The 24,706-nt window shown below is 44.7% G+C and overlaps 1 protein-coding gene across 1 annotated transcript in view; it reads right to left on the minus strand.

The window, feature by feature from the left end:
• LOC134573609 (uncharacterized) overlaps positions 1–23,755 on the minus strand; it is a 106,815-nt gene extending 83,060 nt beyond the window's left edge. The window contains exons 1-3 of the mRNA XM_063433393.1: positions 23,519–23,755; positions 2,033–2,224; positions 23–208 (exon numbers count right to left, since the gene is read on the minus strand). Of these exons, the coding sequence (XP_063289463.1) occupies positions 23–208; positions 2,033–2,224; positions 23,519–23,558 (418 nt within the window). The 5' untranslated portion in view covers positions 23,559–23,755. The remainder of the gene's footprint in view (positions 1–22; positions 209–2,032; positions 2,225–23,518) is intronic.
• Positions 23,756–24,706: the final 951 nt, after the last annotated feature.

Below are 24,706 nucleotides of genomic sequence, written 5' to 3' on the forward strand. Positions count from 1 at the left end.
CCACTCCGGTATTTAGTCTTACCATTGTCCTCACAGATAGCTGTTTTTCCACTCCATTTTCCATTCACTTGACAAGTACGGTTTACTGACCCTTTCAATTCAAATCCTGACCAGCACTCAAATTGAAGAACATCTCCGATATTGTATAAAGGTTTGTTGGGGTGATACTCTCCATTGTCAAACATTGCAGGACTGGGACAGCGAATGTCTGGATAGTAAGAAGAATTTTTACAGAGGACAGATCAGACGGTAATGGACAGACACACAACAATCGAGCAATCTAATGGGATTCCATAGCTACCCAGCACAGTATACACCACTGGATAAATATTTTTTTTTAAATCTGAATACTTTCGGTACTACTTGCTGTAGGTTATAACTATTATACACATTTATTACAATATTATTTAGATTTTTTAAAATGTAATTTTCACATAAGTTTAATTTGAAATCTGTCTCAACAGCTGGCACACAAACTAGGGGAAAAACTATTTCATGTATATATTGCCATTAATTATACAAAAAAAAAATGGGAATTTGATTCTCTACCCAATATGTTGAACTTCGGTGAAGAAAAGTGGGAAAATTAAATTGTGCTTTACTTACTAAGCTGAACTAATGAGAAGATAAGTGGTACTTAACCGGCTAACTGGAGGTAAGTCGGACCTAAACCTGAAATCAGTATACTTCCACCTTTTCTCAGCTCCTTAGATTTTGGTTTAATGTTTAAAATTAAAAACAGGTTGGAAGCAGATATAAGCAGTAATGGGTTTCCGTTCATTGAGGCAACAGGGCTTCAGACCTGCAGTGATCCCTACAATGCAATAACAGGGCTTCATACCCACAGTGACCCCTACAATGCAATAACAGGGCTTCATACCCGCAGTGACCCCTACAATGCAATAACAGGGCTTCATACCCGCAATGACCCCTACCATGCAATAACATGGCTTTAGACCCGCAGTGACCCCTACAATGCAATAACAGGGCTTCATACCCGCAATGACCCCTACCATGTAATAACATGGCTTTAGACCCGCAGTGACCCCCTACAATGCAATAACAGGGCTTCATACCCGCAATGACCCCTACAATACAATAACATGGCTTTAGACCCGCAGTGACCCCTACAATACAATAACAGGGCTTCATACCCGCAGTGACACCTACAATACAATAACATGGCTTCATACCTGCAGTGACCCCTACAATGCAATAACATGGCTTCATACCCACAGTGACCCCTACATTGCAATAACATAGTTTCAGACCCGAAGTGACCCCTACAATGCAATAACAGGGCTTCAGACCTGCAGTGACCCATACAATGCAATAACAGGGCTTCAGACCCGCAGTGACGCCTACAATGCAATAACAGGGCTTCATACCTGCAGTGACCCCTACAATGCAATAACATGGCTTCAGACCCGCAGTGACCCCTACAATGCAATAACAGGGCTTCATACCCACAGTGACCCCTACAATGCAATAACAGGGCTTCATACCCGCAGTGACCCCTACAATGCAATAACAGGGCTTCATACCTGCAGTGACCCTTACAATACAATAACATGGCTTCATACCCGCAGTGACCCCTACAATGCAATAACAGGGCTTCATACCCGCAGTGACCCCTACAATGCAATAACAGGGCTTCAGACCCACAGTGACCCCTACAATGCAATAACAGGGCTTCATACCCACAGTGACCCCTACAATGCAATAACAGGGCTTCATACCCGCAGTGACCCCTACAATGCAATAACAGGGCTTCAGACCCGCAGTGACCCCTACAATGCAATAACATGGCTTCAGACCCACAGTGACCCCTACAATGCAATAACAGAGCTTCATACCCGCAGTGACCCCTACAATGCAGTAACAGGGCTTCAGACCCGCAGTGACCCCTACAATGCAATAACATAGTACCTGCAGTGACCCCTACAATGCAATAACATAGTTTCATACCCGCAGTGACCCCTACAATGCAATAACAGTTTCAGACCCGCAGTGTCACATTGGAGGGACTTACTTTTGCAGACAAACTTTGCATTCTGTTTTGTCCATCCATAACTCAGGCACTCTCGTATGGTTCCTGGGTGGGGGTACATTCCACTGGGGCAGCTGTATGTGACGACATTACCATCTTCATTTACACTGTAACTACCTCCAGAAATTTGTATTTTATCGAGATTACAGTTTGCCCTATAAGCAGGAATGGAAGCTGGGGATAAAAAAGGAAGATATTGAGTGAGATAAGATGGAGGTATTACAAGTACAAACAGAGTGTTGCATAAATATTCACACCCTTGGATGTTTCCATGTTTTGTAGTGTTACAAGCTGGGATTAAAATGTATTGCACAGTTTGATGGTGTTAATAAATAAAGTTTGTGTCACAATTTTGCACCATCAGATTGTCAGGTAAATTGTGTGGAAATAAGGTAGTAAAAATATTTTTAAAATCCATTTTAATTCCAGGTTGTAACATTACAAATGTGAAATATATATATATTTATTTATAAAATATTTTACCAGGACATATATATATATATATAATGAGAAGGAATGCTTATGTTAGATGCTATAAGTTTGGTAACAGTTTGTTTTCCTCTTTGTTTTAATACATGTTGTTACTTGTGTATTTTGTTCAATAAAATATCTGGGGAGAAGATGTTTCTAGCTCCCTCCTCTTCCAGGTACATGATTTACCACTGTTACACGGTTTCCTCACTTCCATCTGAAGTGTAGCAGAAGGTAGGCAGCCATTATGCTGGCAAAGCATCAGGGGAGATGTAGTTCACAACATCTGGAGTGCCGAAGGTTTGCCTACCCTTGGTGTAACACATGGAGACCGTTATTTAAAAAGAAAATCAAGGTGGAGGTTGGGTAATGGCAGAATTACATAGTTACATAGTTGAAAAGAGACTTGCGTCCATCAAGTTCAGCTTTCCTCACATATGTTGTTGCTGTTGATCCAAAAGAAGGCAAAAAACCCAGTCTGAAGCGCTTCCAATTTTGCCACAAACTAGGAAAAAATTCCTTCTTGACCCCAACATAGCAGTCAGATGTCTCCTTGGATCAAGCCGCTATTACCCCACTAATTGGAAATTATATCCCTGTATGGTATGTTTTTGTACGTATTTATCCAATTGCAGTTTAAACCTCTGTATAGGCTCTGACAAAACCACCTCTTCAGGCAGAGAATTCCATATCCTTATTGCTCTTACTGTAAAAAAAAAAAAAAAACTTTTCTTTGCCTTAGATGAAATCTCCTTTCTTCCAGCCTAAATGTGTGACCTCATGTCCTATGTATAGCCCTGTTTATGAATGATGCCCCTCAGACAGCTATGTCAGGGTTAATTAATGTGCATTGTGGGCTGGTTTGTAGCTGCCCACATGGAATGAAGGTCAGTGCTTGGTATGTCAGATTGTCCTAAGCCTCTCCCATTATCAGAAATGAGCCAACTAATGCCCATGGGCAGGGGCAGACTGACCGGTCGAGCACTTCGGACATGGTCCGAGCGCCCGGCCGGGATGGGGGCCCGCCATCAGGGGGCCCGGCCGCCCCTTTAAATGCTGCAGCCGCCTGAGCGCTCTCTTAAGAGCCTCAGGCGGCTGCAGCTTCTCACCTCCCCTCCCCTGTAGCGTGGCCGCGGTGCCGTCCGGAGTGATAGGAAGGTGCACACTGAGTGTGCACCTTCCTGTCAGTCCGGCCGGGTACAGGAAACAGAAACTCCTGTTCTGCGCGGAACAGGAGTTTCTGTTTCCTGTACCCGGCCGGACTGACAGGAAGGTGCACACTCAGTGTGCACCTTCCTATCACTCCGGACGGGCACCGCGTACCGCACAGCAGCTCGGCCACGCTACAGGTGGAGGGGGGGTGGGGGGGTGGGGCACAATGAGAAAGGGAGGGGAGGGGGGGGCAAAATGAGAAAGGGAGGGGAGGGGTGGCAAAATGAGAAAGGGGGGGTGGGGAGGGCAAAATGAGAAAGGGGGGGGTGGGGAGGGCAAAATGAGAAAGGGAGGGGAGGGGAGGGGAGGGCAAAATGAGAAAGGGAGGGGAGGGCAGGGCAAAATGAGAAAGGGAAGGGAGGGGGGGCAAAATGAGAAAGGGAAGGGAGGGGGGGCAAAATGAGAAAGGGAAGGGAGGGGGGCAAAATGAGAAAGGGAAGGGAGGGGGGCAAAATGAGAAAGGGAAGGGAGGGGGGCAAAATGAGAAAGGGAGGGGAGGGGGGGCAAAATGAGAAAGGGAGGGGGGGCAAAAAGAGAAAGGGAGGGGGGCAAAAAGAGAAAGAGAGGGGGGCAAAAAGAAAAAGGGGGGCAAAAAGAGAAAGGGAGGGGGGGCAAAAAGAGAAAGGGGGGCAAAAAGAGAAAGGGAGGGGGGCAAAAAGAGAAGGGGAGGGGAGGGCAGGTTGGGGGCAAAAAGAGAAAGGGAGGGGAGGGGAGGGGGGCAAAAAGAGAAAGGGAGGGGAGGGGGGCAAAAAGAGAAAGGGAGGGGGGGCAAAAGGAGAAAGGGAGGGGGGGCAAAAAGAGAAAGGGAGGGTGGCAAAAAGAGAAAAGGAGGGGAGGGAAGAGGGGGGGGGGGCAAAAAGAGAAAGGGAGGGGGAGGGGGGGCAAAAAGAGAAAAGGAGGGGAGGGAAGAGAGGGGGGGGGGCAAAAAGAGAAAGGGAGGGGGAGGGGGGGCAAAAAGAGAAAAGGAGGGGAGGGGGGCAAAAAGAGAAAGGGAGGGGAGGGGGGGGCAAAAAGAGAAAGGGAGGGGAGGGGGGGCAAAAAGAGAAAGGGAGGGGAGGGGGGCAAAAAGAGAAAGGGAGGGGAGGGGGGCAAAAAGAGAAAGGGGGGACAGAAAGAGTAAGGGAGGGGGGTCAAAAAGAGAAAGGGAGGGGAGGGGGGCAAAAAGAGAAAGGGATGGGGGGCAAAAAGAGAAAGGGAGGGGGCAAAAAGAGAAAGGGAGGGGAGGGGAGGGGGGCAAAAAGAGAAAGGGAGGGGAGGGGGGGCAAAAAGAGAAAGGGAGGGGGGCAAAAGGAGAAAGGGATGGGGGGCAAAAGGAGAAAGGGAGGGGGGCAAAAGGAGAAAGGGGGGGGCAAAAAGAGAAAAGGAGGGGAGGGGAGAGAGGGGGGCAAAAAGAGAAAAGGAGGGGAGGGGAGGGAAGAGGGGGGGCGAAAAGAGAAAGGGAGGGGAGGGGGGCAAAAAGAGAAAGGGAGGGGAGGGGGGCAAAAAGAGAAAGGGAGGGGAGGGGGCAAAAGAGAAAGGGAGGGGAGGGGGCAAAAAGAGAAAGGGAGGTAAAAAGAGAGAGGGGGTAAGGGGAGGGGGGTAAGAAGATAGAGGGAGGGGGGTAAGAAGAGAGGGAAGGGGTAAAAAGAGAGGGAGGGGGAGTAAGAAGAGAGAGAGGGGGTAAGAAGAGAGAGAGGGGGGTAAGAAGAGAGGAGGGGGGAGTAAGAAGAGAAGGGGGTAAGAAGAGGGGGAGGGGGAGTAAGAAGAGGGGGGAGGGGGTAAGAAGAGGGGGTAGGGGGGTAAGAAGAGGGGGAGGGAGGTAAGAAGAGGGGGAGGGGGGTAAGAAGAGGGGGAGGGGGTAAGAAGAGAGGGGGCGGGGGTAAGAAGAGGGGGGTAAGAAGAGAGGGGGCGGGGGTAAGAAGAGGGGGAGGGGGGAGTAAGAAGAGGGGGAGGGGGTAAGAAGAGGGGGGAGTAAGAAGAGGGATGAGTAAGAAGAGGTGGGAGTAAGAAGAGGGGGAGGGGGGTAAGAAGAGGGGTAGGGGGGAGTAAGAGGAGGGCAATTGCCCCTTCCCCTGTCCGCAGGCACCGTGCGGCCAGCCGGCAGGGGAGGGAGGAAGAGAGGACCTGGGAGCTCAGCCTGCATCTCCTCTGGGTCCTTCTTGCGCGAGCACAGATCGTTGCCGCGGTTATCACGGCAACGTTACGGCTCTGGCGAAAGTAAACTCTAGCCCTGGAGCTACGGGCTAGAGTTCACTCTCAACACTGTGGTTGCAGTGGTGAGAGTGAACTCTAGCCCCATAAACACACTACCCCCACACACCATACACATTCACACACTGCCCCCATACACACACACTGCCCCCACACACACCATACACATTTACACACATTGCCTCACACACACACACATACACTGCCCACCCATACACACACAGCCCCCCATACTAACATTGCCACACACATACACAGCCCCCCCCACACACCCTACACATTCACACACTACACCCCCTCACACACACTGAACCTTTCACACACACTGCACCCCTTACACATTGCACCACTGCTCCTATACCCTACAACAGCCTCATATCCCAGCAGACCCCAGGTAAGTTGTCAAACTGTTCTTAAACGGTTTGACTACTTACTCTGGGAGGGGGGCCCGGCCCTCCTGGCACCATAACGACTACACAGAGCAGTTATTGTACATGGATTATTTCTTTAAATAATATCCAAGTGCCCCAGTAGCCAGCAAGCCAGCCAGCCCACAGGCCAGCCAGCCAGCCCACAGGCCGGCCAGCCAGCCCACAGGCCGGCCAGCCAGCCCACAGGCCGGCCAGCCAGCCAGCCCACAGGCTGGCCAGTAGCCAGCCAGCCAGCCCACAGGCCACCAGTTAGGCTTACAGCCAGCAAGCCCACAGCCTGCCAACCGCAGCCAGCAAGCCACAGCCTGCCAGCCAGCAAGCCACAGCCAGCAAGCCAACAGCCTGCTAGCTGCAGCCAGCAAGCCCACAGCCTGCCGGCAGTAGCCAGCAAGCCCACAGCCTGCCAGCAAGCCCACAGCCTGCCAGCCGCAGCCAGTAAGCCCACAGCCTTCCAGCAAGCCCACAGACTGCCAGCCAACAACAGTAATTAAGGTAAGAGGAGCCAACTTGGCCTAGGTATCAGCGAGCTATGTTGTGTTGCTATATTGTGAATAGGAACCAGAGTGTTGGAGAGACCCCCCTCCAGGCCCCATTAGACTCTATTGTAGTCTCTAATGGGACCTGGAGGAAATTCTTTCTAACACACTCTCTAAAGGACACTGAGATAGCCTCTGCTAGAATACTCCCCCCCTCCATGGCCCATTAGCCCTCAATTGTAGTCTCTACTGGGGCCTGGAGGTGACTGTTTCCAGCAGGGACACTGAGATGGCCTCTGTTAGAAAGACCCCCTTCCAAGCCTATTAGACTCCATTGTAGTCTCTAATAGGGCCTGGAGGGGATTCTTTCTAACACACTCTCTAAAGGACACTGAGATAGCCTCTGCTAGAAAGACCCCCCTCCATGGCCCATTAGCCCTCAATTGTAGTCTCCACTGGGGCCTTGAAGGAATTATTGCACTTTTGTTCCTTTTGTCTAAAGATTGTGTAGGGTGTGGCTGGAGGTGGTGCATGGAGGCGGGACATGGGTGGCGCTTGCTGTGGAGTATGGGTGGGGCCTGTAAGGGAGCCCTTGATTTATTTTGCCCGGGGGCCCTGAGGGTTCTCAGTCTGCCCCTGCCCATGGGTTGTCTTAATGAGACTGTGGTGGAGCCATCTCACCCTAGAAGTCAGGACTGCTGTTATGTTTGTGGACGGTAATATTATTTTTGATGATTCCATTCTCCCAGAGAGTTAAAGGACCACTCTAGTGCCAGGAAAACACTTGTTTTCCTGGCACTAGAGTGCCCTGAGGGTGTCCCCACCCTCAGGGACCCCCTCCCGTCCGGCTCTGAAAAGGGGAAAAGGGGTAAAACTTACCTTTTTCCAGCGCTGGGCGGGGAGCTCTCCTCCTCCTCTCCGCCTCCTCTCCGCCCCGTCGGCTGAATGCGCACGCGCAGCAAGAGCTGCGCGCGCATTCAGCTGGTCGCATAGGAAATCATTTACAATGCTTTCCTATGGACGCTTGCGTGCTCTCACTGTGAGAATCACGCAAGCGCCTCTAGCGGCTGTCAATGAGACAGCCACTAGAGGATTAGGGGGAAGGCTTAATCCATTAATAAACATAGCCGTTTCTCTGAAACTGCTATGTTTATAAAAAAAATGGGTTAACCCTAGCTGGACCTGGCACCCAGACCACTTCATTAAGCTGAAGTGGTCTGGGTGCCTAGAGTGGTCCTTTAATGGTGGTCCTGTCAAAGTAAACATCCAGAATATAGGTAATGCAAAAACAGAGCAAGAAAGAGTGTGTTAAGAACAGGGCCGGCCTTCAGGCTCCCTGTGCAAAATAAATCTTCACGGCGCCACTCCCAGGTCACAGTCGCTCATTCATATATAGTGTGTGTGTGTGTGTGTTTGTATAGAAATTGTTACGGACCGTTTCAGCAGAAAAGGGTAAAAATGCGTTTAGGCGATAATCCCCTTTTCTCAGAAAGGCACAGCTACTGCAGAACATCAAAACACACGAATTTGGATATAAGTGAATGCATCAAACTCCCGAACTGCATACAAGGGAATAAGATAGCACTCCAAACTGGAACCTCACGAATAGCTGCTAGCAGACGAACAGGAAAAGCAGACATCAGCTTACACTCCTAGCAATCAATCTCCAGCAGCATACAGTGAATCCCCTCCAAGAACGAGACAAGGCTCCGTGTTGAGGGTCAAGCAGTGGTCTGTTTATTCAGGGCTACCTGCCCCTGTATTTATGCAGGTCTCCCACCTGGTGGACACTCCCCTAGGGGACCAAATGGAAGACTGTAACAAAAGACAGACACTTAGCATTTTAGGACAAACAGAAGTAAAACATCCCCACAATGCATCTTGGTTTCCTCCCTTCTGCCCTGGAGATAATTGGAGAAGTAATCCAATTATCTCCCAGGGCAAAGACAAAACTCCATTACACAATGGGGACACAAAACAGACTATCACTTTAAAATACATAAAGACACATTTTATACACAGAACACAGACATGTAACATATCCCCAGATAGCTCAGGTCTGGGTGCACATTATTAGGTGAATGGCACCCAGACTACACGAATACAGTTTTAATCGCCATGGAGCCAAAGTCTTTAATCATACGAATAGGCTCCATGGCATAGTGTCATGCCTTAATTATGATATCCTCTTACTTCCTGGTTCCACGGAGCTTAGCCACACCTCTTTATGACACGGTCTCCCTATTTAATCGGACCGCACCAGCTGATCGAGGCTGGATTAATGAACTACGTTCCGTACTCACGAACCGGCTGCAACATCGTTGTGAAAGCCTCTGTTACCAGACCGGACTGAAAGACTCTGCAAGTTCCCTTCACCTCTCCTCATCCACGACTAAAGCTGAACACTCTTCATACGCCTCTGAGGAGATCTCGGGAACCAGTGTTCTATGTGCCGGATATTGATGACATCTTTTTTGTTTGGAAGGGCAGTAGCGAATCCCTAGATGTGTTTTTCTCACATATCGAGAGTAACGATTGGGGGATTAAACTCACCAGAAACAGCAGTAAAAATTCTGTTGAATTTCTTGACCTTAACATCTTTATTGAAAATGACACTATCAAGACTAGCACCTTCTTCAAAAAGGTTGATGTAAATAGTTACATCGAAGGTACTAGTTGTCATTACTCACCCTGGTTACTCAATGCACCAAAGGCGCAACTGCTGAGAATAAGACGAAATTGTACTGACATTGCCATGTTTCATAAACAGGCTCAAAAAATCAAGACGGATTTCTCAGATAAGGGCTATAACAACCAACTATTAAACAGCGCTCATGATGAGATAAGCCTTAGGGAGAGAGAAACCCTTCTGCAATATAAGGCAAAACCAACCACCTCTGCAGATAAAGAATTAGCCTTTATTTGTGACTTTAATGTACAGAGTAAACAAGTCAAAAAGGCAATTTACAAACACTGGCCAATTCTCAAAAATGATGAGACATTAAACATCCTGTTACCAGAACGGCCAAAAATCATATACAGGGGAGTATCCAATTTAAGAAATAGCCTTTCTAACAATAATTCGACCAGAACTAAAATTTCGAATCCCTTTAACGAATCTAAAGGCTTCTATGGATGCGGAGTCTGCGGGGCTTGTAAGAATACTAATAACCATAAGAGAACAGTTAGGGAATTTTCAGATCCCAACATCCCTAATAAGAATTATAAAATAAAGGACGTTATCACCTGCTATACTAAAAGGGTAATTTACATGCTGAGGTGCCCATGTGGCCTCCTGTATATTGGGCGGACCATACGCCCTTTACAGGTGAGGATACAGGAGCATGTCAGAAATGTAAAAAATGGATTTGCGAAGCATAATGTATCACTCCATTTTAAAAACGTACACAATAGTGATCCAAAAGGTATGTCATTTATGGGCATTCAGAAAGTTGTCACAGATTGGAGGGGTGACGATTTGGTGAAAAAAATGGGCAAGGCTGAGATGAAATGGATTTTTCAATTAGACACTCTACATCCTAGAGGTCTCAATTGTGATTTTGAACTTTGTCATTTTTTATAATTTTATTTTATTTAATTTTAATTTAATTCCATGTCATTTTTTATAATTCTATTTTATTTTTTCTTTCCTCTCAGCCTTTGCACATGTCTCCAATAAAATATCTGCAATTTAATCCATTTATGTAACAAATTGGTTGTGCACCCCTTTATAAACAACTAGTATATTAAAGATTCATTCTTAAACTTATGTACCCTGTGTACAGGGTTAATGGGGTTAATTTCTATATATGGACCACATGAATCTGAGTTTATTTCAGACTTTACAAAAACAAAGATTTGATGTGTATCCCTTTAAGGAAAAAACGATAATAATTATACCCATATATATTTATGTGCCTTATACAAGGGGGCAACAAGGTAAGTTGCCCTATATAGTAAATACTGTTGTTTAAAGGAAAGCAAATATACAATTTCGTTTATGATATATCTTGAAATGAACCCTTTTGTCTCTCTTCCGATTTTCCTTTTCTTCTTTTTATTTATTACAATTTTCAACGTTCATGAAGTTAATACATCACGTTTGATTCCTCCTTTCTTCCCTATTTTTTGTTTCTATGTTCGCATTACGCATTGAACAATGGGCATATAAATGCGATATAAGTAAACTGCCAATGACCAAAATGGCGGCTATGGGAAAAACGGAAGTGACGTTGCGGCAAGCACGATACGTCACTTCCGCAATTACGAACATGTACAACACATGACGAGCACACCTCTCCCTCCATTGGCTGATTCGGGAGGCGACAAGCACCAATGGGAAAGACGTTTGGGCTATTTAAACCGGCGGGATTTTTTGAGCAGGATACCGATTGAAAAAGCCTTTCTACAAGGCGAAACGCGTCTCGGACGAGGACTCACCATATTCTATGGGACTTTTTATTTTATATTTTATGTAAGTGTTTTACTACAATAAATTTTATACTGTCTACGTCCTGCATCTAATTTCCTGCTTAACAAAGAAGAGCAGTGCCCTCTTAAAGGCACAATATCCATCACACTGAGAGCCCAGTTTGTATTGGCTCTCTAAAAGGTGAGCAAGTACTTGTATTTGTTTTTCTGACATATTGGGTGAGGATAATACACTAGGACTTTGGTCCATTGTTCCCTTTCTCTCCCTTTCTCTGAGGACTACCATTCAGCCATTGAAGAAGCCTGGTATTTGCTTTAAAATACCCCAGCGTTTATGACCTGAGCCTATCTTTGCCTGGCTCTATACCATGTGAGTTTGTTATATATACAGCTCTTTGTAAAGAACATCCAGTCCAGATATACTGCACCATTGTTCCCATTTTATATTTTTTTCCTTTTAGATTTTCTCAATTGGCATATCCCTTTATTTTAAGGGTGAGTTTAGTCCATTTAATTAGCGCTCCACTGGGTTCTGTTTGTTGTGACCCTTCTGTCTCACTTTCATTACCCCACTTTTTTGCATGCTATTGTGTTAAGGTTTGGAGGTACCTACACGTGTGTGAGCTGCTTAGCGGAACCAGGTTCTTCACCACATTATATTCGAAGCGCCTAAAAGCACGGTTTATTGTTATTACTCTTCTATGTGCCGGAAGCTAAGTAAAACCTCTGTGATAAGCGTTGCATCTCAAAGCTGTTATTTCCTGTCTCCAAAGTCCTTCGATAAAACAAACCCGTTACAGCTAACTTCAACTCATACTTTATATCAGTTAGCTGCATCTGTCTTGCTTCAGTTAAAACTATGGAACAGCTATTGTAACTACTTATCACCTAAACCGTTAATTCTACTAAGAGACTCTTTATTGATTCAGTGCCTATAATTGTGGACTTCAGTTATCGTTTACTACTTAAAGCTACAGTGCCTATAATTGTGGACTTCAGTTATCGTTTACTACTTAAAGCTACAGTGCATATAATTGTGGACTTCAGTTATCGTTTACTACTTAAAGCTACAGTGCCTATAATTGTGGACTTCAGTTATCGTTTACTACTTAAAGCTACAGTGCCTATAATTGTGGACTTCAGTTATCGTTTACTACTTAAAGCTACAGTGCATATAATTGTGGACTTCAGTTATTGTTTATTACTTAAAGCTACAGTACCTGTAAATTGGAATTAAAGTCAATACCTTTTACTTTTTATAATAAATATTCAACTATAAGAAATCTGCAGTTGTGTTCCTTCATAACAAATGTTTAGACGTGACAGATTAATCCAGCCATTGTAATGGATCCAGCAGATTTCGATTCTACTATAACTACGCTGAATCAAAGAGTTGATACACTAGCCCAAGGTGTGCAAGACCTGCAAGTTACTAACGAAAGAATTCTCACTTATGTCAGAGATCTACAAACTCATACTCCTCATACTATTCTGCACTCGGCTAGTGATCCTGCTGTATGTAACCCTGAAAAATTCTCTGGAGATCGTTCAAAATACAGGGAGTTCCTCAACACCTGCAAATTATTAATTGCTTTGAAACCTCGATCTTATCCTACAGAAAGAACTAAAGTTTGTTCGGTTATTTCCTTTCTAAGAGGTGAACCTATGTCATGGGCCCATTCCTTTCTGGAAAACGATGACCCCATCTTAGACTCACTGGATGAATTTTTTGAAGCCATGTCTCTTCTCTATGAAGATCCTAACAAACAAGCTACAGCTGATTTAACAATCAGAACACTACAGCAAAGAAATAGACCCGTTGAAGATTACATTGCTGAATTTAAAAGATGGGCTGTAGAAACGCAATGGAATGACATCACATTGCGCAACCAATTTCGAATTGGTTTATCTGAAGCTGTAAAAGACGAACTGTCTAGAACAGAACTCCCTACTACTTTGAACGCTCTAATTCACTTATCAATCAGTATTGACAGAAGATTAAGAGAAAGAAAGGCAGAAAAAGCCCTTTTTCATTCTAAAGATCGTAAACCTTTTACTCCCTCAAAAGCTCCAGAAAAGACTTCCTTACCAAGTGAACCTATGGAAATAGGGGTAATAAGAAGTCCTCTCACTCCTGCAGAGAAGAACCGAAGACGTCAATTAAACCTATGCATGTATTGTGCCTCTCAAGATCATCTGGTTTCTGATTGTCCCTTATTAAAACGGACAAGGGCCGGTAGACGAGCCTATACCCCTGCGATCTTCAGTGCACTCCCCTCAACACCGACCACTCCGTTCACACCTATATCCCTTGTAATACAGTGGGATAAGGTGAGAATTGTGACTGAAGCTCTCATCGATTCTGGTGCACATGGAGTATTCATCGATTCAACCTTTGTAACAAAGAATAAAATTCCTTGTGTTCAAAAAGCCATTTCTGTTCCTATTAAAGTGATTGACGGCTCCTTTATCTCCTCGGGACCGATTCTTCATGAAACCATCCCTCTAAAGGTAACCACCAATCATATCCATACTGAATTTCTAGTATTTGATGTTATTCCATCACCTCTCTATCCCGTCATAATAGGGATCAACTGGTTAAGGAACCACAACCCTCAAATTTCTTGGTCTCCTTTCTCTCTCACCTTTAACTCACATTATTGTAAAGAAACATGTTTACAGCAAATTCCTATTCTTCAGATCTCCAAAGAACCAACCATACCTTCTTGTTATTCAGACTTTTCAGATGTCTTCAGTAAAAAAGAAGCTGAAACGCTCCCACCTCATCGTTCCTACGATTGTCCTATAGACCTCATACCTGGTGCCCCAGTACCTTTTGGGCACATCTACCCTCTCTCTGAGGCTGAATTACAAATTCTCAAAGATTATCTAGATGAAAACCTGCGGAAAGGGTTCATTAGACCCTCTAGTTCACCTGCTGCCTCAAGTATGTTTTTTGTAAGAAACAAAGACCAGACTATACGTCCTATCATTGATTACAGAGCCTTAAACAAAATAACAGTTAAAAATCGTTATCCTCTTCCCCTCATCAATGAACTGGTTGAACGATTGAAAACTGCTACCATCTACACTAAGCTTGACCTTCGCGGGGCATATAATCTCATCAGGATAAAGGCTAATGATGAATGGAAAACTGCTTTCCGAACAAGATATGGCCTCTTCGAATATCTGGTGATGCCTTTTGGCCTCTGCAACGCCCCTGCAACTTTTCAACATTTCATAAATGATATCTTTAGAGACCTATTGGACGTCTGTGTCATCATTTATTTAGATGATATTCTCATATACTCCAACACTCCTGAGGAACATAGAAAACATGTCAGATGGGTGTTATCAAGACTCCGAACTCACAAATTATTCGCTAAACCCGAAAAATGTATTTTTCACGTCAAAGAATTAACCTTCTTAGGTTATGTTATCTCCCCTCATTCAATAGGTATGGATAATTCAAAAGTCGATTGTATCATCAACTGGCCTGTTCCCTCTACAGTAAAAGAATTACAGCGATTTCTAGGGTTCGCCAACTTCTACAGAAAATGTATTAAAAACTCCTCAAGAACCTCTTCATCCTGTCGCCTTCTTCTCACGATCATTATCTCCTGCCGAAAAGAATTATCCTACAGGAGAAAAAGAATTATTAAGTATCAAAGTGGCTTTAGAAACCTGGAGACACCTTCTTGAAGGTGCTCAGAACTCTTTAATCATATATACTGACCATAAAAATCTCGAATATCTTCACTCCAATAAAACACTGTCTGCTCGACAAGTAAGATGGAATCTCTTTTTTTCCCGGTTCAACTTCCAAATCGTCTTTAGACCTGGGTCTAGAAACAAAAAGGCTGATGCCCTTTCCAGGATCCATAAAGACACTGAAATTGAACCTCCTTCGCCTAAAGTCATTGGAATCTTATCTTCTCTTATTGATGACATTAAAGATCTCAGTGAAGATGCTCTCGAACTTCCTAAATCAATTAAATTATCCAAGAAAAGCGGTCTCTACTATTTCAAAGACCGGATTTACGTACCTCCCTCTTTCAGAATTAAAGTACTCGAATTTATTCATGATTCTCCTCTGGCAGGTCATCCAGGTATAAAAAAGACCCTTGAATTGTCTAAAAGATACTATTGGTGGCCTCGTCAAGACCAAACTATTGAATCTTATGTCAAAACTTGTTCTGTATGCCAAAGATCAAAACATATCCATCATCAACCATTTGGTCAATTATTGAATTTACCAATTCCTGAACGACCTTGGCAATCCATTTCTATGGATTTTTTGGTAGAATTACCTCCTTCTCATCATCATACCACCATTTTAGTGGTAGTAGACCGCTTCACGAAAATGTCTCATTTCATTCCTTTAAAGAAGTTACCTTCATCCTCTGAACTTTCGAAAATATTTCTTGACAACATAGTTAAACTTCATGGACTGCCGGACGAAATCATTTCAGACCGAGGAACTCAATTTACCTCCAAATTTTGGAATGCATTATGTGCCACTCTTCATATCCAACGTAAACTATCATCTGCATATCATCCTCAAACAGATGGACAAACTGAAAGAGTCAACCAATGTTTAGAACAATATCTACGATGTTATTGCTCTCACTTACAAGACGATTGGATAACTTGGTTACCTATGGCAGAATTCGCATACAATAACTCTTTTCATACCAGCAGTAAAATGACTCAATTTTTATCCAATTATGGATTTCATCCTTCCTCATTTCCTGCTCAGACAGTTTCTTCATCTAATCTCTCCGATTCGAATCAAATCACTCATATGTCCTCTTTATTCAAGAAATTGCATGAGAATCTAGAATTGGCCTCCTCCAATCAAAAGAAGTTTTTTGATACAAAAAGACAACCTTCACCTTCTTATAAAATAGGTGATCTTGTCTGGCTTTCCTCAAAGAACATCTCTACAAATCGTCCATCAAAGAAGTTAAGTTCTCTTTTTCTTGGTCCTTTTCCAATAATATCGGTTATCAACCGTAATGTTGTTAAATTGAAACTTCCACCAACTTTAAAGCTACATCCTGTTTTTCATGTGTCCTTGTTGAAGCCTCATCATCCTGACCCTTTCCAAAGAAATGTCACTACTTCTCCTGATCCCATATTGGTCCAGGGTGAAGAAGAATACGAAATTCAAAGTATACTGGATTCAAGGATCCATCGTGGCTCCTTACAATACCTCATCAGATGGAAAGGATATAGAATTGATGAAGATACATGGGAAAACTCCTCCGTCGTTCATGCTGACAAATTAATTTCCAAATTTCACAAACGTTACCCTTCTAAGCCAAGTCAATAGCACCCAGAGGTTGCTCATTAAGGAGGGGATACTGTCATGCCTTAATTATGATATCCTCTTACTTCCTGGTTCCACGGAGCTTAGCCACACCTCTTTATGACACGGTCTCCCTATTTAATCGGACCGCACCAGCTGATCGAGGCTGGATTAATGAACTACGTTCCGTACTCACGAACCGGCTGCAACATCGTTGTGAAAGCCTCTGTTACCAGACCGGACTGAAAGACTCTGCAAGTTCCCTTCACCTCTCCTCATCCACGACTAAAGCTGAACACTCTTCATACGCCTCTGAGGAGATCTCGGGAACCAGTGTTCTATGTGCCGGAAGCTAAGTAAAACCTCTGTGATAAGCGTTGCATCTCAAAGCTGTTATTTCCTGTCTCCAAAGTCCTTCGATAAAACAAACCCGTTACAGCTAACTTCAACTCATACTTTATATCAGTTAGCTGCATCTGTCTTGCTTCAGTTAAAACTATGGAACAGCTATTGTAACTACTTATCACCTAAACCGTTAATTCTACTAAGAGACTCTTTATTGATTCAGTGCCTATAATTGTGGACTTCAGTTATCGTTTACTACTTAAAGCTACAGTGCCTATAATTGTGGACTTCAGTTATCGTTTACTACTTAAAGCTACAGTGCATATAATTGTGGACTTCAGTTATCGTTTACTACTTAAAGCTACAGTGCCTATAATTGTGGACTTCAGTTATCGTTTACTACTTAAAGCTACAGTGCCTATAATTGTGGACTTCAGTTATCGTTTACTACTTAAAGCTACAGTGCATATAATTGTGGACTTCAGTTATTGTTTATTACTTAAAGCTACAGTACCTGTAAATTGGAATTAAAGTCAATACCTTTTACTTTTTATAATAAATATTCAACTATAAGAAATCTGCAGTTGTGTTCCTTCATAACAAATGTTTAGACGTGACACATAGCTATCTGGGTTACTACAGTTCACATAGATTGCGATACAAATTCAAAGTCCCGAATAAGAACCAGGGGGCTGGAGGCTCAGCGGTGCCTGCACGCAAAAGTGTCCACTTATAGTGCAGGAGAGCCGGGCAGACAAGCGCTGGCTGCCCGGGGAGCTCCAGAACACCGCCATTGTGTGGCGGCTAAGTGTAACCGCGACCACCCAGTAACAATCAATTAAGCTGCGGTTAACCGAAGCTACAGGGTGGTCAATTGCCGGCACACGCTTGTTAAGCCGCGGTTAACCGCGGCTTCAAGGAGGTCAATAGGAGGCACACGCCAGCTTCTGGGTGGCCCATTAACAACGCCGGCCGGCTTCCCACGGCTCTGGGGAGGCTGAAACGAAGCGGATTGTTCGGTAGATAGAATCTACCGACCGGCTGTGCAGAAAGGGAAAAATAAAGCTTTCTGCGCAGTAAAATTAACCCTTTAGCTGCCGGTCCATAATCCAGAGGCAGCAGGCGGGCAACCAGGCTCCTCCAATACAATGTGGCGAGATTGGTTTCGTCACATCTCTCCCCCTTTCCAAAAAGACTAACAGAGTACCTGACCTCCTGCCGGTCAGTGCCCTTGTTAGTCCAGCAGCCCACCCACAAAGCAGAAAAAACAGTACACAATAAATGGTTACTACACCTGGGTAGAGGAGAAGTTTGTCCATGTCCAGGTGCCTCACCACGGCTGTGTAGGGGGCTGGTAGGCTGCCTTGGTGGGTTGCTGAGTGGGCAGAGACCAGCAGTACTCTGTCCTGGTGCCAGCACTACCACCGGAGTAGTCTGTTTGGAGCCTGGCTGCTGGAGACGGACTGTCTCCCCCTTGGATACACAGCTCTGTCGTGGGGGGGTAGGACGACCGTCCCTACCCCCTGTGTGGTGAATGCAGAGACCACGGTCCCATCTGCACTGGTGGGGGGTTTACAGTCTCCCCCTGGTACATTAAGCTGTCGTTGGGGAGAGGGGGTAGCAAGCTCCTCTCCCGATAGAACACTCTGCTGCTGGGGAATGGAGACTGAGTTCTTTATTCCCTGCCCATTAATGATCCGCCGCTGGGGAGAGGTGGTAACAATCTCCTCTCCCATACATACTTCTAGTTTTTGCGGAGGGAGACCGACTGTCTCTCCTCCCAATACAGAGTCCTGCTGCTGGGGAAAGGAGACTGGGCTCTCTATTCCCTGCTGGATACTCTGCCGCTGGGGACCGGAGACTGGGCTCCCGATTCCCAACAAATAACACTGCCGCTGGAGAATGGAGACTGGGCTCCCAATTCCCGGCACATCACACTGCCGCTGGGGAATGGAGACTGGGCTCCCAATTCCCGAAAAATCACGCTGCCGCTGGGGAGGGAGGACGCTGCTCTCCTCTCCCTGTATTTCACACTGCCCTCTTGGCATATCACTCTGCTGCTGGGGGGCAGGAACAACTACCTCTGCCCCCTGTAACTCAGCCTGCCGCTGGGGAGGGAGGATGCTGCTCTCCTCTCCCTGCACTTCACACTGCCTTCTTGGCATATCACTCTGCTGCTGGGGGGCAGGAACAACTACCTCTGCCCCCTGTAACTCAGCCTGCCGCTGGGGAGGGAGGAGGCTGCTCTCCTCTCCCTGCACTTCACATTGCCCTCCTGGCATATCACTCTGCTGCTGGGGGGCAGGAACAACTACCTCTGCCCCCTGTAACTCAGCCTGCCGCTGGGGAATGGAAACTGGGCTCCCAATTCCCTGCAATTCACACTGCCGCTGGGGACTGGAGATTGAGCTCTCTTTGTCCCGTAACTGTAATTTCCGGTGGAGGTCCACCCAACGTGGCAGCTGACCATCACCCTCTGCCCGGTATAGCAGAGTCTTGAACACTAGACCCCTTACGAACTTCACAGATTTCTCAGCTGGATTAGGTCCGTAGAAGTTCAGCCGCAACCACATCATACGGTCAAATTCCTCTACAGAATATCTGTACTCCACTGCTGGTTCCATCCGGGTGCTGTCAGGGTCGCTGTACTGAGACATGCGTTGCCCTCAAATTGTAATATCCAAAGCAATGGTGTCTCCTGTAGCTGTCCTTCTGGCTGTAGGAACGATCCCGCCGCTTGCCACCAATTGTTACGGACCGTTTCAGCATAAAAGGGGAAAAATCAGTTTAGGCGATAATCCCCTTTTCACAAAAAGGCACAGCTACTGTAAAAGCACCAAAACTCACGAATTTAGATACAAATGAATGCACCAAACTCCCGAACTGCATACAAGGGAATAAGGTAGCACTCCAACTGGAACCTCACGAATAGCTGCTAGCAGACGAACAGGAAAAGCAGACATCAGCATACACTCCTAGCAATCAATCTTCCAGCAGCATACAGTGAATCCCCCCAAGAACGAGACAAGGCTCCGTGTTGAGGGGGAAAAAAAGTGGTCTGTTTATTCAGGGCTACCTGCCCCTGTATTTATGCAGGTCTCCCACCTGATGGACACTCCCCTAGGGGACCAGATGGAAGACTGAAACAGCAGACAGACATGTATCATTTTCGTACACACAGCCACAATACTTTCCCACCATGCATCTTGATTTCCTCCTCTCTGTCCTGGAGATAATTAATGAAGTAATTCAATTATCTCCCAGGACAAAGGCCAGACTCCATTATGCACATGGGGACACAGAAACAGTATATCACTTTAAAATATACAGACACATTTTATACACAAAACACAGATATGTAACATATCCCCAGATAGCTCAGGTCTGGGTGCACATTATTAGGTGAATGGCACCCAGATCACACAAATACATTTTAATTGCCATGGAGCCAAAGTCTTTAATTCCACGAACAGGCTCCATGGCAGGCTATCTGGGTTACTACAGTTCACATACAACAAACTACCGAATTTCCCTGCATTCACCAAATCCATACGAATTAGAACCAGGGGCTGGAGGTTCAGCGGTGCCTGCACGTAAAAGTGTCCGATTTTGGTGCATGAAAGCCGGGCAGAAAAGCGCTGGCTGCCCGGGAAGCTCCAGAACACCGCCACCTAGCGGCCGCAAAGTGTAACAGCGGCCACACAGTTAACAAGCAATTAAGCTGCGGTTAACCGCAACTTCAGGGAGGTAAATAGGAGGCACACTCCAGCTTCTGGGTGGCCAATTAACAACGCCGGCCGGCTTCCCACGGCTCTGGGGAGGTTGGTGAACGGCTGTTTGTTCGGTATATGAAATCTACCGAACTGCTGTGCAGAAAGGGAGAAATAAATCCTTCTGCACAGTAAAATTAACCCTTTAGCTGCCGGTCCATAATCCAAAGGCAGCAGGCGGGCAACCAGGCTCCTCCAATACAATGTGGCGAGATCGGTTTCGTCACAGAAATGTATTACATAAATCATTCTAACAATTTATATATAATAATTCCCCCTCCCTGTTACCTTGCAGGGAGGGAGCATTCAGATCTCTGGCAGTACAGTGTGCTGAAACGTGGTCTGTGCTTCAGTTATGGGTGTACTTGTGATATTTGGGATGGGTATTTAATTCAGATTTTAAAAATGCATGAAGGTCTATGTGTGAATGCAGGTGTGTATTTTTGCAGTGGCACATGCACAATCTGAAGTACACAGTTATACACAAATAGTGTCAAATATAATCACACCCCAGTCACATAGGCACTGGCACACAATCACACACGCAGTTACAGGCAGTCAGTCATAAACACAAAGTTACTGGCAGCGAGTCACACAGACGGTTACAGGTCAACAGTCACACACAGTCACAGTGGCAAGTGGACAGTCACACACACACAGTTACAGGCAGATCGTCACATACACAGTTACAGGCATGCAGTCATACAGTCACACACACAGTCACATACACACAGGCAGACAGACAGACAGCCACACAGTAAGACATAATAAGGAACAGAGCACTCATAAAAACAAATTTCTTAATTCTATAAGGCTACTTATAAATGTCTATGTCAGCAAACAAATATGGGGAGTCAGTTCCACAATGTGGCCATATTGTGTTAAGCCTACCACTCCTTCACAGTACCCCAATATTGGTGGTTCCTACATTAATTCCAACGTGGGAGACAAATCACACAGTGCTAGTGCTAAATAAGTACGCTTTTCCTTAATCTGTGTTATGTATGAATGCATTTCGGTCACTATGACAGCTCCATTCCTGCAAGATGCATGTTCCGGGTGTCCCCTCAATTCTCTTTTCTTTATACACACAGTTATACGCAGTCGCACACACAGTCACACACACAGATTTAAAACCAGGCATGCACAGTCACAGCAGTCACTGGTGTCAAGTTGTTGGGGAAGCATGGGCTCCTTTCTGCTTACCCTTCATTGAGCGGCAGTAGCCGGGTAGTGGGTTCAGGCCGCATTTAGCTTTACCCCAGTGCCCATCTAGCATGGTCCACCATGTAATTAGCTCAGCCTCTTACTTGCAGATGGCTTTTGAAACTAGGCCAGTGCAGCACAGGATTTGTTCTTTAGACACAAAATTCCGGTAGTGACTCTCACTCAGATGCTCTCCTACGTGTATGAACTGTATCAGCCTGCAGGTGGCAGTGTTTCATCTGGATAAATATTGTAACGAGTTCATCTGTATGTAACCTGTCTGCTAACGTTATCAATGTATCTAATCAGGAAATAGGATAACATTATTATTATTATTGCCATTTGTATAGCACCAACAGATTCCGTAGCGCTTTACAATATTCTAAGAGGGGGGATTTAGCTATAAATAGGACAATTACAAGAAAACTTACAGGAACGATAGGTTGAAGAGGACACTGCTCAAACAAGCTTACAGTCTATAGGATTGCCATAGTGCAGTGGTTCCCTACCCAACCTCCCCCCACGCCCCCCTTACCAGTCCATGATGTTTTTAGAAAAGAAAAAAAAATGTAAAAACACCTTAGACATAACAAGGTAATCCCTGAATCCTGGACTGGTGGGGGTGGGGGAGAACTTGAGGACTGGGTTGGGAACCACTGCCATAATGTTTAGAATGTTTGGGGCTGTAATGATTTGTATGGCTATTATAAATAGTGTGCTGCTGATCCAATGAGAAATCAGATTGTCACTTTTAACTCACAAATACTAATTTTCAACACAATCTTTCAATCTTTTTTTTAACACAATTGAAATAAGAGGAGTTAGATTATTTTTCGTTTAGCGCTGGCTATTAAATAATATTTATTTCCCTGATTTTGCAGTTTATTTTGGATCTTTTGTGTAGATATAAAGATTATTGTTGTGCTTCACCTGCATATCTCAGTTTAGACTTTGAGATGTAGACCGTGAGCACAGAGATCCCAAATAATCCCAGTTTAACTTGCAAAGGAGCGCAGGCAGACATCGGCAGACATCGTGATACCGACTCCAGGCTGGAGTTCTGCAGACACACTTAGCAAGCAAACACTGTTTGAAACACATTTTTCTTAACTACGGGATGGGTTTTGACTCAAAAGGACCAACGATCAAATTGTGGGGAGTATTGTGTTCGGTCTCATCACAAGCTTTTTGCCATTTTTTGTGTATGCTAATTTTCAGTTTTCTGCTGCAGTGGTAAGTGCTGGTTTTTATTATCAGGGTTATGGGAGAGATGCACATTGTAAGTAAGCAGATTTATATGAGGATCCCCATTAAAAAAAATTGAGATATTTGGGTTTATTTACTAAAGTGAGAAATCAAAATAAATTCAATTTTAAGGTCAAAATAGTTGAACTTGAAAGATTTTCCAAGCTGTCTATGCTTTCAGTGCAGCTACTTTGGCCTTAAATTTAAAATTCACTTTCACTTCTTAATTTAGTGAATAGTCCTGATAGTCAGCCTATGAGTAGTACACTTTATGAGCACTATAATGCACACTACGAGTGGTAATCTCTATCACACACACACACTCTACGAGTGTTAGACAGAGATGTGCATTACAGATGATAGAAAATCCCATTACTTACCCGCTACATGGATGAAAAGGAGTATGAGAAGCATCTTCATTGCAGACCGTGATGTCTGGGAAGACTATACAGCAATTCTCCAATACTGGATTAATATGTTTTTTTTTTTCCAATAAATAAAAAATCTCTCAAATAGAAATGAAATTCTCCCTGTATAATGTCCACACTCTCACCAGCACTCACTTTCACACACACCTTCTCTCTCCTGCTGTTTGACTGTCTCTGCACCCTCTGAGGGGTGATGTATTTTTACAAAGAGGGGGAGGGATGGAGAAATGAACTTTGGGAAGAGAAGATTAGGTCAGTTCCCGTTAATGCTAAAATAAACACTTTGGTTTCACAACAGGTGATTGTGCAGGAGGTGGATGTTTTATTACACAATCAGAGACAAACAGAGGTGGAGGGAGGAATTTTTGGAGAAACACAGTGGCAGACATACATTGTAAAGAAGCCCTTTATATGTGACAGTGATGGCACCCTAGATTTTTGTGAACTACAATTCCCATGAAGCTCAGCTAGAAACTAGGCACGGTAGGCAACCTTCGGCTCTCCAGATGTTGAGGACTACATTTCTCATAAAACGTCTACATCCATAATGCTGGCAAAGCATCAGGGGACATGTGGTCCACAACATCTGCAGTGCCAAAGGTTGCCTACCCCTGATTGGTGGTGTCATGGTTAGCTATCATTAGTATAATAAGTCTTGGCTGCCTGTACAATTGGATGGCAATGATTGGACTGCCATTTCTTCTATCATACCAGTTTCTTTCTGTTGTACTGATAGTAACCGTTCTCTTTTAGCAGTTTCTCTATTCTAAAAAAAAATTGTATGAAAACATTGTTTTGGGGAATAAACTCATTGAGCTGAATGTAAACCCCAGTTTCCCCATTTATCTTTTTTATAGAGCCATCACCATTCAGGGTCCTCAAAGCTTTGTGTGTAGATTACCTCTAAGAAAATACAATTGGGAAGATCTTTTCAGACATTAAAGGGACACTATAGTCACAAAAACAATGTCAGCTTAATGAAGCAGTTTTGATGTATAGATCATATCCTTACAGTCTGATTGCTAAATTCTCTGCCATTTAAATCACCTTGTTCAATGTTCATGCAGCCCTAGTCACACCCCACTGAATGTGACTTACACAGCCTTCCTCAACACTTCCTGTAAATTGAGAGCTAATGTT

This window comes from Pelobates fuscus, chromosome 9 (genome assembly GCF_036172605.1).
Source record: "Pelobates fuscus isolate aPelFus1 chromosome 9, aPelFus1.pri, whole genome shotgun sequence".
Taxonomy (NCBI): domain Eukaryota; kingdom Metazoa; phylum Chordata; class Amphibia; order Anura; family Pelobatidae; genus Pelobates; species Pelobates fuscus.